The sequence below is a fragment of the Sesamum indicum genome, linkage group LG9, assembly GCF_026168435.1.
Source record: "Sesamum indicum cultivar Baizhima isolate 11 linkage group LG9, ASM2616843v1, whole genome shotgun sequence".
In the NCBI taxonomy this organism is placed as follows: Eukaryota; Viridiplantae; Streptophyta; class Magnoliopsida; order Lamiales; family Pedaliaceae; genus Sesamum; species Sesamum indicum.
Window position 1 is genome coordinate 292,280 of NC_142665.1, and position 15,827 is coordinate 308,106.

The following is a 15,827-nucleotide window of genomic DNA, read 5'->3' on the forward strand; positions in this document are numbered from 1 at the left end:
TTTATTTTTTTACCCTAAACTCATTTCTTTTATTTATCTCCATCTGTTACTCTTAATATTGTATTAAATTCATTTGGACTTTTTTTTATAATATCTAGAAAAAATTATATAAGTAAAACCTCTAAGAACATGTGATGGGTGTCGAATCCACCAAAAATAATTTCTACAAATACTTTTGTAGATGTGTGAGTAGGGTCGAATCCACAAAGATTGATTTTAAATTAATTCCTTCAAAAATAAAAATAATTTGGGGGAGTTTTGATTGTGAAAAAGAATAAAACTAAAAAGCTAATAAAATTAGAAAAGATAAATATAAGAGAAGAGTATTCCAGTTAAAGATAGGATCACGCTTAATTCCACGGTTGATCACAGATGCAAAGATAACAATTATTCATGATAGATAAATTGGTTATGGCCATTGGTACGACATAACGACCTTACCTTTCCTTACCTTATGGATAGTCAAGGAACGTCCGTTGACTAAATCCCTAATCAGTAAACAACCTTGGGAACATTTTCAAAATTTAATTTACTGACAGCATTAAGAACTAGAAAGGCTCAATTCTAACCAATAAATTCCTACGAAGATTTATTTAAGTTAGATTATGCATTCCCGACAACATAATCGAAAACTTCTACATAATCAATTATGCTATGTTACCACTAGTTATCGAACTAAACAAACAATTACGGATTTGGAAGTTCAATTAGCTAGGCAAATATTCTTGACAATAAATCAGATTATTTATAAAAAAAGCACAGAGAACAACACAAATACCAATATGAATAAAAGTAGAAAGCATAAATTAGATCTCACAACTTATTGGATTGAAGCGTTCACCAAGTCTTCAACCGGAATAAGAGAACTAACTAGACATGCTAATGAAAAAAATCATGAAAAGCAAAGTAAGAAAATATTATAAAAACGTAGAGAAATAGAAGAGTTCAAAAGTTGTCTCTTAAAGTGAATTACATCACCTATTTATAATAGCTAGATACCTAGTTCTACTAGGATTAGAAATAGATTCCTAGTTGAACTAAAAGACTTATAGAGATAAAATTATAATCCTAGTTAAACTCTTCCTTCATCAGAGGTACTCCAAGCAGCTCCAAACTCTTGCCAAAAATTGAGTTTGAGTCTTGTTTGAATTTTTATTTTGGTGCTTTTCTTTATTTTCCAATTCTTTTGTCCTAATGCTGCAAAATAATATTTAATTAGGAGCATTTGGTCACAAAATAGGCTAAAATATTATATGAAATAAGCACAAAATGCGATCATATGAACGTGTCAGTATAAATTATAATATTAAAAAATGTAATTATAATTTTATAAAAAAAGAGGGTGGGGTGGGGGGTTGGATTTTTGTATAATTAATTAGATCTAATATTAAAAAGTATGAATATAATTGATGGTGAATTAATTTGAAGTGTTGCAATTTGTAATAATTAATTAAGTGGGGATGAATTGGTTACATGGGGGGAAACAAGATAAAGATTCTTATCATCTCATTATTTTCCACATAATTGAAATTAGAGGTAGATTTCACGACTTGTACAATGACTCCATCATCTATGCCCACTAGTCCCTACTCATCAAATTCATATATTATATATAGAGAAATGCATGATCCCATGCATCAAAATTGTGTATAATTATAGGGATAGGGTCCTACACCCAAGACTATGACTTAATAATAATCACATGAGAAAATCTTTGATTTATTGGACATACATATATCCATGCAAGATGATGGGGACAATTATATATATATATATATATATATATATATTTCAAAAATTGGGTTGGTGCATGTGACCCTTCCCTTGTAATTAATCCAACATCACTTGTCCCTTAGGTGGCTGATATCAATTTTCAAATATATTATTTTATATGATCAAACTCAATCTCCCAACCTTATTCAATTTAAATTGTAAATATTTAGAGATGATGGTTTTATTTAGAAAATACTAAGTAATTAATTAGGTTTTTGGATTAGAATTCAGAATCACGTCTCAATTGCACAACTAACCAATTTGATTATGTACCTAACAAGAGTGTTAAACTAGCGGCTGCCCAACTCTTATACTAACCCAATAATTTTCTTTCACACTATACACATTATTTCCTTTCCAGAAGAAAACAAAAAATATTATATATAGCTACTAGCGATAATTGCAAAATTGATTTTGGGCCCAAACAAGATCATGAGTTATATATTAAAAGCTAAAAGACTAACATTATTATTATAAAAAGAAAAGAAATATGAATTTAGAGAAATAAATGATATAGTTAATGAATATTTATTTTTAGTTCCAAAATGAGTAGTAGTGAGAGTTGCATGAAACTAATAGTAGGGATAGGGACAGGGACATTGAGATAGTGGTAAGTGCCCCACCACTCCACAAATGCAAACTAATATATTTGGATTTGGATCCACCGCTTTCTCTTAATTATTTTCCCTCATCTTTTTTAGTTGGATGTATCATTAAGAGCTCTCCTATTTTCAGTTATCAATTATTCAATCTCATATGATAAATATATTTTACTTTTAATATAATTAGTTCAAATAAGAATTTGCCCTTTATTAGTTGACTCATAAAAAGTCCAAAAAGAGGAGAGATGATAGGTTGGGGTGCGGAGTTGAAGGGTGGTAAACTGAAATATGATTAGATTTGGGGGACAAAGACTACAATCTCAAAACTGAATAACGACCTTTTTTCCCGCTTTATTCTACTGCTAATTCTTGACTTTGATGGAAGAAGAAGAAGAAACAGGATAATATATATATATATATATATATATATATGCAGACTCTTCTCCTTTATTTACGCCCATAAATCTTGCAAATTATGCTTTTCAAATTTCCGAATAATGGTTTTCTTTTTTTTTTCCTTTTATTTGGAGATATGACCCACAAGAGAGGGCCAGTGCTTTGGACAATTTGCAATCTATGATTTGAACACAAACTGTTGACAAAAATGGGCAAAGAACTCTGCCAACACCAACATCTCTCACTGCCAACCTCTCTCTCTCTCCCCCTCCCCCACATTCTTGTTTTCTCTCTCATAAGCTTCCAAGTTTTCTTTCTGAGATTTCTTTGTTCCGTTTTCCATGGACAAGCATCTTCAGCAGCAGCTGCCAGTGGCCAAGAGTGAAAGGCAACGATGTAGTGAATGGTTGGTTTGTTTTTCTTTGTTTATGAGTTTTGGTCATTATATATATATATAAATGAGTGCTTTTATGTTTCCCCAGAGAGTTATGGTTTTTGTGTACTTGTAGTAATTATTTTGCTGGTTCATGTGCTTTTCCACCATCTTGTTAGTATGAAAAAGCATTTGACAGGTTTGGTTTGGACCATCATCTCTTAAGTTGTTTCCCACTTGTGTTTTTGTTGGCTTTTCAAATAGAGTAAAATGATTGAAGAGGGCTTTCTTGGGGTTCTATATGTTGCTTCAAGTTAGAGGACTGCAAATAACTTTCAGCCATGATCAGGGAACTTCAGTTTTCCAACTAATCCTGTTTGCAGCTTTCCAACTCTCACATTCTTACTTTTTGTTTCCTTAGATTTGCTTTAGTGTTTCTGATTAGCGATGCAATTCAAGATCCAGATGTAATTTCATTTCATGTGGATGCCTATCATTGAGACTCCATATCTCCGCATATAATTCGCAACTCATATGTTTTATTCCGGTCGGTGGTTGGGGAAGGGGAATATAAGCATTAATCCAAAAGTATGAGCAGCATAATGCTGAAACTGTAAGCAGTTTAAAAAAAATGCTGAGCAGCTTGGCAGTGTTATCTGTGTTTTCCTGTCTTGTCCTTCATCTTCCATGCGTTTCCTATAACAAATTTGCACAAATCAAAGTATAAACTTGAATCTGATATGATTGCCATCGCCGACAGAATGCTTATGCTTTACTCGTCCAATATTGTTATAGGGTGTTTCGAGATGTTCCAAGTGATATAACTATTGAAGTAGATGGGGCTGCATTCTCCTTGCATAAGGTGACACCCTGCATCTCTATATTCCACGTTACCTACCTCTTTTGATTTTGATCATTCTTTATCACAAAAACCATGATAAGAGTTTGTGCTCCCTGACTTCGCACTGCAAGTCCACACAAGTTCTTTTTATTTAACTTTGAACAAGAAGTTCGTCTGCACTAATAAAAAGGTGCATCCAACAAGTTTTATTGCAGTTGAATAAAAATGCAAACCGACTGTTATTCTGTTTAATATACATCATCAATAAGTACACCTTTTCATTTCAACCCAAAAGACCCTAAGCCTGTGCGTGCTATTAATGTTTCGTTGGATACAAAGAAGAATCAGAGTCAATGTTACAAGAACTCTTGAATTATTTTTGTATTGCAGTTCCCTCTTGTCTCACGAAGTGGACGAATTCGGAAGTTGGTTGCAGAACACAGGGACTCTGATATATCCGGGATTGAGCTTCCTGGCTTACCGGGAGGTGCTGAGTCATTTGAGCTGGCAGCCCAGTTCTGTTATGGTGTCAATTTCGAGATCACCGCAGCAAATGTTGCTCAACTGTGTTGTGTTTCAGATTATCTTGAAATGACAGAAGAGTACTCAAAGAACAATCTTGGTTTACGGTGTGAAGAATATCTTGAGAGTATTGTGTGCAAAAACCTTGAAATGTGTGTGGAAGTCCTTCAACAATGTGAAAACCTTTTTCCACTTGCAGATGAGCTGAAAATTGTCACCCGATGCATTGATGCTACAGCCTCGAAAGCTTGTGCCGAGCAAATTGCTTCAAGTTTCTCGAGGTTGGAGTACAGCAGCTCAGGAAGACTTCACATGAGCAAGCAAACCAAGTGTGAAGGAGATTGGTGGATTGAAGATCTTTCAGTTCTTCGCATTGACTTGTATCAAAGAGTCATAGCAGCAATGAAATGCCGAGGAGTTAGACCTGAAAGCATTGGGGCATCGCTAGTAAACTATGCACAGAAGGAGTTAATCAAGAAGTCGAGCTTGCGGAACCAATCCACCCAGCCAAAAGTTGAATTGACGTCGGGTGCAAGCAGCCACGCAAGACTTGTAGTTGAAACAATCATTAGCCTCCTCCCTGTTGAGAAATTTGCTGTTCCTATAACCTTTCTCTTTGGTTTGTTACGAAGTGCTGTGATGCTTGACTGCACAGTTGCTTGTAGGCTTGATCTTGAGAGGCGGATTGGATCCCAGTTAGATATAGCCACTCTTGATGATCTTTTGATTCCCTCCTTCCGCCATGCTGGAGATACATTATTTGATGTTGACACTGTTCACAGAATATTGGTTAATTTTTCTCAGCAGGACGACAGTGAGGAAGATATGGATGATAGTTCACTATTTGAATCTGATAGTCCTTCTTCTCCCTCCCAAACGGCATTGTTCAAGGTCTCCAAACTTGTAGACAATTACCTGGCTGAGATTGCGCCTGATGCAAACCTTAAGCTTAACAAATTCATAGCCGTTGCAGAAACTTTACCAGCACATGCACGCACCATCCACGATGGTTTGTATCGAGCAATCGATGTTTACTTCAAAGTAAGTACTAAATCATATTCGTTCTCTATTGTATGATTGTGTTACCCAAATTCATAGGCCTTTATGCTAGAGGATTACAGCAAAAAACTGCTTGCGCTAGCTTGTGCGTATACCACTGGATGTTGGCGCCTGAGTTAACATTACACTTCGACAAACTTCAGATGAAATGTGTAGAAAATTCTTTTGGCATATAATTCATTGCTAGCGGCAAAATTATAATTTTACATTGTTTTATATGCAAAACTTATACCATATTAAGAGAAACTAGAGCAAGTGTGTACATAGACCAATAGTCATTGTGTTCCACTCTCCTTCATGCTTTTTGCACGCGTTTCATATATGTCTGCAACTTCCTAATAATCAAAACTGCTCAAGTAACTATCAAAATCATATTTACAGGCCCATCAAGGTTTGACAGATGCAGACAGGAGAAAGCTGTGCAAATTGATCGATTTTCAGAAACTATCACAGGAAGCTGGTGCACACGCTGCACAAAACGAACGCCTCCCCCTCCAATCAATAGTTCAAGTGCTCTATTATGAGCAGTTGAGACTTAGAAATGCGTTATTTTGTTCCCATCCAGATGAAGATCCTAAACCTATGCACCAATCATGGCGGATCAGCAGTGGAGCTCTAAGTGCTGCAATGTCTCCCCGAGACAACTATGCATCTCTGAGACGAGAAAACCGGGAGTTGAAGCTTGAGCTGGCCAGACTGAGGATGAGGTTAAATGATTTGGAGAAAGAACATGTTTGTATGAAAAGGAATATGGAGAGGTCCAGTTCTCGGAAATTCATAAGTTCTTTTACAAGGAGGATTGGTAAACTGAATATCTTTGCACATAGCTATTCGAGAGGATCCACCTCTCCGTCAAAGCAGTCACACCGAATGGAGACTAAGCTAACAGAAAGAACTGACAAGTACACTTTGTAGGTACTTCAAAGTCGTTCGGGCTCCTGCATGCTAGTGTTGAGTAATTATAAGCATGTCATCAGTGATATTTCTTGTGTTATTCCTTCCCCCCACCTTCTTTTTTTTCCTATCATGATTATTATGTACATAATCTGTTGGGATTTGCTTCACCAAACACAATGATTTGAAGATAAATGAAAAGAACATGGATTGTATCTGAGTGAGATCCCATTACTTGAGACATAAGCTATGCTTCTCATAGAGAATTCTTGTTAATAAGAATTACATGTATATTTTTCTTCGTTTTCTTTGTCTATTCTTTGCATGTCCTACTCTCACTTAGTCAAGCAAAGGTTCTTGTAATTGTATTATTTCATCATATATACTTCAAACACCTTGGTCTGCAGGACATGATCACGGTGTTGTAAACCGCACAGAGTCTAGTATTTATCTGTGCCGCCTTTTATTTTATTCCCACAGTTTGAGTTCATGCAATTTAAAATTTCATTACTAGCTCCCGACAGTTTCTATTCGAACACCCAGAAATGCACTTGTGTAGACAAAAAGAGACTTCAGAAACCAAACCATACCTTCCACTAGATAGATTCTACTTTCACAAGCCACAGTTGGTTCCTGATCACTCCCACCCGCCCCAAACGAAAAAAAGAATGATATGCGTCTCAGCAGGGGAAGCTCACGTGGTCGCTAAACTAATTAAAGGGTGGTTTTCAATTAAAAGTCCTGTTACATAGCATATGCCATCAAACTTGCAAAACCAGAGCATTCTGCTGGTCACTCGGAGACCCTCTCCGGCTGCTTGGAATCACCACCGGAGAAGCAAATCTCACCTTGCGATTGAGCCTTTTCTGGTCACTATCCGGCTTCCTCAAGCAAGGCTTAAGTCTTAACATCTCGCGGTTTTCAGGGCTATGGGGGCGCCCGCTTCTTGTCGAGCTAAAACAGGGCCTGCTGATATCAAATGTTGAATCATAATAACTGTCCTGTGGCTGGTTTAGACTTCTTTTCATGTTATTCCAGCACTGGTAAAATTCCAATTTGTATAAACTTTCAGGGCCGGAATCTGGTCCCTGTGGCTGATTTTCTTGATCACTCACATTTCTAGGATAAGACTGCCTCCTGTAGCATCTGTCATGCTCTTGGTGTCTGGGCTGAGGAAGGTACTGTCTCTGCTGTCTTTTGGCCTTCAGGAGACAGTCTAATGTGTGGTAAGGCAGAAGGTAAAACACCTTGCCTGGTACTAGAAATGATTCAGGGTGTACAACAATCCATGGATACTTGAAGACATCAGGCCTGGCAATGCAGTGTCTAGGGTACCTGCTCATGATCTCACCTGCTGTGATTGGCTCCCGGAAAAGCTCGACGTGGCGGCCTGGGTGAACCACCTTTATGAGATAATCTTGCCTTGATGAAGCTCCCATCTTCTTGGTCTTGGAAAAATGTGCAGAAGAACCAAGGGGGAGGGAGGCATGAGACACCCTAACCATTCTTCTTATAGGAGGTTTCTTGATCAAACAGTGACAATTTTGGGCGTGGAATCCGATGTAATTGTCTTTGGAAAATGTGGGATTTTTGTACTAATGAGAGCTCTTGATTGGATATGGTGAATGAATCATTTCTTAGGATGTTTCAACTTGAAGTTGAGAGGACAAAATATCTTAACCATGAGATTTGCTTTGTTTGCTTCTACAGGTTATGGGGTAAACTATTGTTTTTATCTTTCTAAGTGACTTCTTTGGAGATATTTTATTTTGATCCTTAAATCCCTTCAAGGGGCAATCTTATTTCCTAATTCAAGTTTTCACTTCTCTCTTTCCAGAATCACCAAATTGCATAATCTGTGCATGCATGTTTGTTTAAGAAAGTAATATTGAAATGTAGTCTTTTTGCTTTCAAAAGACGTTCTCTTTTTTGTTAGAGAATGGGGCTTTACAACAAATATAACAACATGCTGTTGGAGTTTTGAAAAATTTACCCTCAACTCTGACAAAGACGAACCTATCCAGGGAGTAATTAAACCTAATTCAAGGGACTACAAATGTAATTTAAATCCCAATTAAAAGTTGTTTAAATAGCACTTCAGTTTTAACTGTGAAGACCAACCAAATGAACTTGCTTTTCAACCACATGAAACCTATTAGATCACCGCTGGCTGGAGAGTATCAACATGTGATTGGCAATTACTTTTGGGAAAATTCTTGTCCGGATCTAGTTTGGCCAAACCAATCACTTTCCCTAAATTGTACACCAATCCCATGTGATTGATTCAGGTTTGGCAGAGTTGGGTCCAGGCAAGAATTTCCCATTACTTCTGTAAGAAACTATAACGTCAGGGCAATAAATGCCAAATTCACGAATAATCAAGCATGAAAGATCAAGACAACTTCAATAGAAGTCTTCAAGAGTGAAGGGAAGGATGTACAAAACACAAGTTGAGACAGGGCACCCTGGTATTCCTTAATTATAGAAGCTGATTTATGAAAATACAAAACATAAGTTAAGACACAAACACCCTGCTATTTCCTTAATTATATAATAGAAGCTGGTGTCAGATAATGACAACATGTTTCTTTTGAATAGATTTATTTTACATGATGAGACAAAGAAACTAGACTCCCTTTTTCATGCTGATGATTTGGAAAAGAAAGCAACGGCCAAATTCACGATAATCAAAGGAACCAAGAATTGCAGGAGGTAGATGAGGTACTTATTGGAATTATTGCCCTTTGTGTTGAGAAGTTGCGATGAAGGAGTGGTGGTGGTGGTGTCCTTGCCCTTTTTGGCGAGAGTCTGCAATAAAGGCGTGGTAGTGGTGTTATCAAATGGAATGGTTGATTTATCGACTTCACCCACATAGAGCCTCTCCATCATGCTCCAAGCATTGAAGGTGTGGCATGCTGCTTTGAACTCGGGAGTTGCATCCTTCCCTGCAAAGCAGAGCTGATCATAAACAAACAATAGAAAACAAGAATATCAATCTTACATAACCTTGCATTATTCTTACAAAATGGTACTTGTTGGAGCCAATGTTACCTAAATCATACGGGTGGAACTGTAGTTCTAACGTATATATCTTAAAGACACTCATAGATGGAGTAGTCATTTATTATAACTAGAGTTGCCATTTGTACATTCTATACATGTGTTTAGAGTTTTAAAAATATAAAATTATACATATTTATTCTTTCTGAAACTAAGAAAATAAAGGAGAGAGGTGAGAACAAAGAAAAAAGAGAAAAGAAACACCTAACTTGACATTCTCTTTTTAATTAAGCTTAATTTTAGAAATATAATACAAACACACCCTAGTAGTTTTTCAACTCCTTCAGACTTTATGCACGTTGCAGAATTTGTCTTGTAATTTTCTAATAGTATTACCTGTTACATTCAACAGAAGATCATCACCACCGGGATGCTCATCTATGAAAGCAGTCACATCGTAAGCCTGTTCAGAGGAACTCAAAGTAAGGACAGTAATGCATAAAACAACATGTGCATCGCGAATATGGAGAACACGGAGAGCATTTCATGACAGCAATAAAGTAGAGATTTGTAAGAGATGATGCTCGACAGAATGACATAAATTAGAAATCACTACTAAGGAATATCGTTAAGGTTTTCTGTTTCTACTTTGTTGGTTGCCTCTTAAGGAACATGTATGGTTTACACATACAGCTTATAATACTTTGAAACAAATCATATCATAAGGATCAATTAGAAAAGAACATGAACTCAAATTAAAAGTCTAATATAATCAGACCATATCGACAAAAGCAACTATAAGCTTCAATGCAGTTAGTTAAGGTGATTTGCACAGGGAGAGGGGGGATTGCGAAGAGCAAAATATTTGAAGGCAAGCGTAGCTAACCAGGAACTATAAGCACAGTTGGTTATGGAGATTATACTGGGATGAGTAAGTAAATAACAGAAAACTGCAAGTAATTGTTCTCAACTTGTCCAAGAAAAAAGATAACTAAATCCAACAAGATACCAAAGATGTCATGTACAGACCCAAGCTATTCGAGTTCAACTTGATTCAATTAATAATCAAATCAAATTCAGACAATTCTTGAAACTGGACAAAATAAAACACGCTTGAGCAGTAATGTATTAGTTTCATTCATTTACACCCTTAGATTACGTACTACAAACACATGCTAATGTAGCAAAGTAGGATGAAGCGTGCCAGTAACATTTCCAACCAAACTAACTAAAAGTTCAGCTGAAGATCAAAGATCACACTGAAACATGCCTAACAGAAGAGTAAAAAACTTGAAAGGAAAACCAACAGAAAATCCGGATACCACAGCACCAACAAAGCGATTAAAAACCCCAATTGATAAAAATTGAATCTTTGGCACATACAAACATTAAATACACAAAATAAAGCACCCAAAAGGGTACAAACTTTTTGACAAGAATTCAAATACCTTTTCAAAGAGGACAAGCCAACAGTCCTCTCTGGTGTTGTGCTGAGCAACCTCATCAAAAGTGAAAACTTTAGCCATTAGAGACTGATTGTAGTTGAGGAAATATAAGTAAAGAAAGGATAATGGGAAAGGGGTTGAAGAGAGTGTGGATGCGGAGGGGGGAGTGCTGTATTATGGGATGGGATGAAAAAACAAGTGGCTTTTATTGAGTAATAATGGAATGCAATGTTGCCACCTGAAATGGTTTGTGATTATGCATGAAAGCACCACCTTTGCTGCATTCACAACTTCAAACCATGTCTTTTTATAATAATATATATATATATATATGTATGTTTTATATACACCATGGATTGTTGATTTTTTCAAAAAGATAAAATCATTTCATGTTATGATCATCTGTGCATCCATCCATCTGAGACAGCTGGCAGGTTTGTAGCAGCCCATTTTTCTTCCCCCAGTATTTTCAGGGCGGAAGGATAATAGACTTAGACCACTAATTTTCTTTTCAAATTTAAAATAATAATTAGCTTATATTATTCTAATATATAAATAGAAATATATAACGTGTGATGTCTAAATGCGAAAGAAGATTTTTCGCCATTTTTAAGACCCCCAAACATATCTCTGCTAATTATTACATTAGCAACACAAAAAATAATAATAACAATGATAAGGTGGATTTAATGTTTGTGTCAAACAAGTTGTGGGGGTAGAATTTAAGAAAAATAGAAATAATTGAATCCAATTGCAGGATGGAACAGAGGTTATTTTGATTTTTATTAATATAATATTCCCTTCTGGTGTTTGAACACACTAGAATTGTAAAATTAAATAAATTTCATTTTACATTATCATATCATATTTTATTCTATTTGACAGTATCCCTAAAAAAGTTGATCCCAAGAAAAATAATAAGTTAAATATCACATTTCCTCCCCCATTTTTTTTTTTTTTGGGTTGGGCGCAACCCTCGTGGTGCATGCGCGCAACAATTTTAGTGGCTGAAAATATATTTATATGTTAAATAAAATTAATGTTAAAATCCTTCGAGGGCTATATATATTTGTATATACATATTAAATTGGTTAATTCTTGGAGGAGTGATGTAACAAATCAAACAAAAAATTGGTTTTCGCTCCTCTTTGCATTATTTGTTTTTTCATGTTAATACTATCACCATCCTATTTCATATAGTTTATTTTGAACTTATTTAATCGATTAATAATTTATATTTATGGCATCACTATGTCGAATTATGACCATATTCTAGTACCCATGAAAACTTCAACATGATGTTCTTTTTTTAGAACCAACCATTACTTTACCGTGAATTAGGTGTGTTTTTCTTAATTAGCGATTCTTCAATTTCCACCATCCTCAAGAACCAGATATTCTATCCGTTCAAGAACATATTGTATGCACGCGGAAAAAGATGTAATTTTTAGTTACACTTAAAATTAAATGGTTTGCATAATAATTATTGATTGTCGTATCTGCAAGCAATGTCAAAATATTAACTATAACTAAAAATCATAAAAAGTATTTTCATCACATTTATAATCGTGTCGAGTGATGATTTATCATTATCAAAATTTAATTTTCACATTAATTTTATTTGATTGTATTAAATAATATTGATTTATCATGATTTTTAAACTTTAATCTCTGATATCGATGTTAGTATTCTAAGTTCAATATCAGAATTAGGTCCTCACAATACATAGAAAAAGATATTATTCAAGAAGACTATGAAGAAAAAGCATGCAAGATGAGAAGACAATCATGGAAGATAACAGTAAGTTTCTTCATAAGTAAAAACTACAGAAAATACAAATGCCTCCTCAGTTTTCCAAGAGTAGAAACAGCCTGCTCCCCCTCTTCACTTACAGAAGGTGGTGTGAAGTAAAGATTACAGGGTTTTCAACCTTAAGAAACTTATTACTGACGATACAAGAAACTCATTCAGGTCGATGATTTGGAGTAGAAACGGATGCCGACAGCCACACCCAAGATGATCAACGGAACTAAGAACTGGAGGAGCTTGATGATGAACTCAGATGTTTTGTCCTGGTCGTATTGAGGCTGCTTCGGGGGAGTGTACTTGTTCTGGGTTGGAATGGTTGATGTGTTAATCTCGCCAATGTAGAATTCTTCCATCATTGCCTTAGCACTGGCACTGTGGCCAACATCCTCAAAATCATCGGTTGCGTCTTTGCCTGCAACCACCATAATGTTTGATAAACAATAAAACCAAACACGTTTTTTTGTGTTATTGTAGAAATTGTGCAAGGGATTTTGCAAATACCAGTTGAAGACACCAAAACTTCATCGCCACCAGGATGGTCTTCCAAGAATTTAGTCACATCATAAACCTGTTGAAATGAATTCAAACTGAGATGGTTCGGATCACAATAAACATATGAGAGAACTGAAATTGTAATGCAAATATCGACTACATAGAAGGGGACAATCAAATAGTTGAATGGTGGCATCTTGTTTTCGTGAAAGATAAATAACGAGTTAGAGTAGCATCGAAAGGAGTTGGGTACCAAAAACCGAAAAAATGGAGTAGAAGAGGTAGTAGGAAGACAATGACACCCTCAAAATCAAGATATACAGTTCCATCAAATTCGTCATGTGAAATAAAGGCAGGTCTATAGACTTGCATCTAGACACAAATGCAGATGGTGGTTCAAAACATTGCATCAAGAGGTCTCTGTACCATTACTTCATTAGCATAACATCTACATGAACTTTTAGCTGCTGAATCACAACACTACACACGAACCGTACTAACACGACAACTTTAAAGAGTGTGTAATTGACATGACATCAATTAGCAATCTAAATGAACAGAAAGACAGACAATGCAGGACAAAACAACATCTTCAGAAAATCCCACCATTGAAGCTGCCAGTTATGAAGCAGACAATACCTACTCAATACAAAGTGCATACAGACAAAATAGATCACAGTTCATATCAAGAACATAACAATAGATCATCAACTGTAAGAAACTATAAATTGAAACCCCCAGTTCCAAGAATCGAAATTTTCCTTTTCTATACCGATACCTTCGGCATTGCATAATTCTCTGAACCTTAATCCTAGCAGCAAAACAACAAAGGACTAGAAAGATCTGATAAAGCATATGTATAAATTTCACGAAGTTCACATTCATGAACTTCAAGTCCTCTACTACTATGTAATAGAAAAACTAATTAAAATCCATTTACTCTTATCAGACACCACATCAACATCAAAGCAACCAAAAGCCCAGTTCTTGAAATGATCAAAAAATGAAATCTTTGACAGATCCAGATGTCATACACACAAATCAAACTCAACCCGTTTCAGCAAACAATCACCCAAATCAAAATACCTTGCCGCCTATGACAAGCCAACAGTCCTTGTTAGTGTTGTGCTCAGACACCTCTGCAAGAGTAAAAACTTTAGCCATTTGATGAGGCGGACTCTAATCAAAAAGGAAAACGAGGGAGAAACAAGAATTGAATAGAGCTACTCTTCAAGGCCTGCTTGAAGAGTGTGGCGAGAGGAGTAGTGGAGGGGTAGGTGGGGAGGAGTGGGGGGGGGGGGTGTTGAGTAGGAGAAATTCAGTAGATTTAAGTTTGTGCGTTGGGGTTGGTGAGAAGATGGGAAGGTCAAATGTCAGTATTTCAACCAACGTTTGAGAATGTAATTCTTGGCTGAGAATTAATATTAGTAATAAATAATTGAAATTTATTCTAATAAATCTTTTATAAATAGTTTTCAAATCAAGAAAAAATGATCCCCAGGGCTTCTTTTAGGTGGGACATATCAAGATGAATTAAGAGAGAGAAAGAAAAATGAAACTTTACAATAAATACGGCACCTTATTTTTTATAATATTATTGTTGAAAAAGGTATATGATTTAAAGCCAAAAAAAATAGGTTATAAAATGTTGAAGTGAGACCCTCGTGGTACATGAACAGGGAGCTAGTTTGTACATTATTAAATACTAGTTGTTACGGCCGTTATTTCTATATATATATAATAAATTTTTATATTTTTAAATATATTATATGTAAATATAAAATATATAAACAACATATCATATTTCAAGAAATAATTAAAAAAAATTAATTCAACGATACTATTTACATACAAAAAAATAGTGTCGCGGTATCACAAATTGTGGTTTGTGAGTGAAAAAAATCTTTCTTTCTTTATATTCGAAAAATTGATGTTGCGGTGCAAGTAACGGCTATTTATGAGTAAAAATGAGTGTTTTTTTTAATGTAATTTACCTTCCTGTGGTATTGCAAATGAGTAAATTACCCACTTATAAAAAAATAATAGCAATTTACCCCCTGTGTTTTTGAAATGAAGCAATTTATCTCCTTGTCTAAGGAAATAATATTTTGAACACAAAGAGAAATTTTTTTTCGTATTTTGTAAAACATAAAAAAATAATTTTTTTTTTTTCATAAAGGGATAATTTATTCGTTTGTAATAACATAAGGTGTCGTTTGTATTTTTTAAGTATTGTACGGCCTAATATTTACTTATGAAAACCTATGGCCAGAAAATTAGTTGGCCAACCTAATTCACCCACCGCAATATTGAAAATTTAGTTTCCTTGTGTGGTCCCTATCAAGAAAATAAAATAAATAAATGAAAAGACAATAGTAGATCAAAATATACTTAAGTTGGATATGGTATTTTTATGAATTTTTTTAAAACTCCTAAAGTATGCACATAAAAATGTGTCATTCAAATTAGAAATGCCCAATTTTATTTTATTTTTTATTAGAATTTTTTTTTACATGTTTGATTAACACTTAAAAAATTATATGTGCATAGAGTAAATACTTATTAGACCTGTTAAAAAATGAGTTAGAATTAAAAAAAATTTATGCGTATGTAAACTGTG

The 15,827-nt window shown here is 35.1% G+C and overlaps 3 protein-coding genes across 4 annotated transcripts; 1 reads left to right on the top strand and 2 right to left on the bottom strand.

The window, feature by feature from the left end:
* The first annotated feature begins 2,966 nt into the window (after window positions 1–2,966).
* LOC105170160 (BTB/POZ domain-containing protein At5g48800) lies at window positions 2,967–6,680 on the top strand. 2 transcript variants are annotated; one of them, XM_011090801.3, is made up of 4 exons: window positions 2,967–3,177; window positions 3,940–4,006; window positions 4,376–5,548; window positions 5,948–6,680. In XM_011090801.3, exons 1-4 carry the CDS (start codon window positions 3,113–3,115, stop codon window positions 6,479–6,481), a joined length of 1,839 nt encoding a protein of 612 aa, XP_011089103.1. In that variant the 5' UTR covers window positions 2,967–3,112; the 3' UTR covers window positions 6,482–6,680. The 2 variants fall into 2 exon arrangements, with proteins under 2 accessions (XP_011089103.1, XP_088741283.1); XM_088885157.1 differs by lacking the exon at window positions 3,940–4,006 and having other exon boundaries at window positions 2,999–3,177.
* Window positions 6,681–8,910: 2,230 nt separating this feature from the next.
* Window positions 8,911–11,196, bottom strand: LOC105170159 (cytochrome b5). Its single transcript, XM_011090800.3, has 3 exons — window positions 10,909–11,196; window positions 9,857–9,923; window positions 8,911–9,405 (listed from the first exon to the last, which is right to left on the bottom strand). Exons 1-3 carry the CDS (start codon window positions 10,984–10,986, stop codon window positions 9,101–9,103), a joined length of 450 nt encoding a protein of 149 aa, XP_011089102.1. The 5' UTR covers window positions 10,987–11,196; the 3' UTR covers window positions 8,911–9,100.
* A 1,498-nt stretch (window positions 11,197–12,694) lies between these two features.
* LOC105170158 (cytochrome b5) lies at window positions 12,695–14,519 on the bottom strand. The gene is made up of 3 exons (XM_011090798.3): window positions 14,294–14,519; window positions 13,217–13,283; window positions 12,695–13,127 (listed from the first exon to the last, which is right to left on the bottom strand). The coding sequence occupies exons 1-3, from the start codon at window positions 14,369–14,371 to the stop codon at window positions 12,874–12,876; spliced, it is 399 nt and encodes a 132-aa protein (XP_011089100.1). The 5' UTR covers window positions 14,372–14,519; the 3' UTR covers window positions 12,695–12,873.
* Between the last annotated feature and the right edge of the window lie 1,308 nt (window positions 14,520–15,827).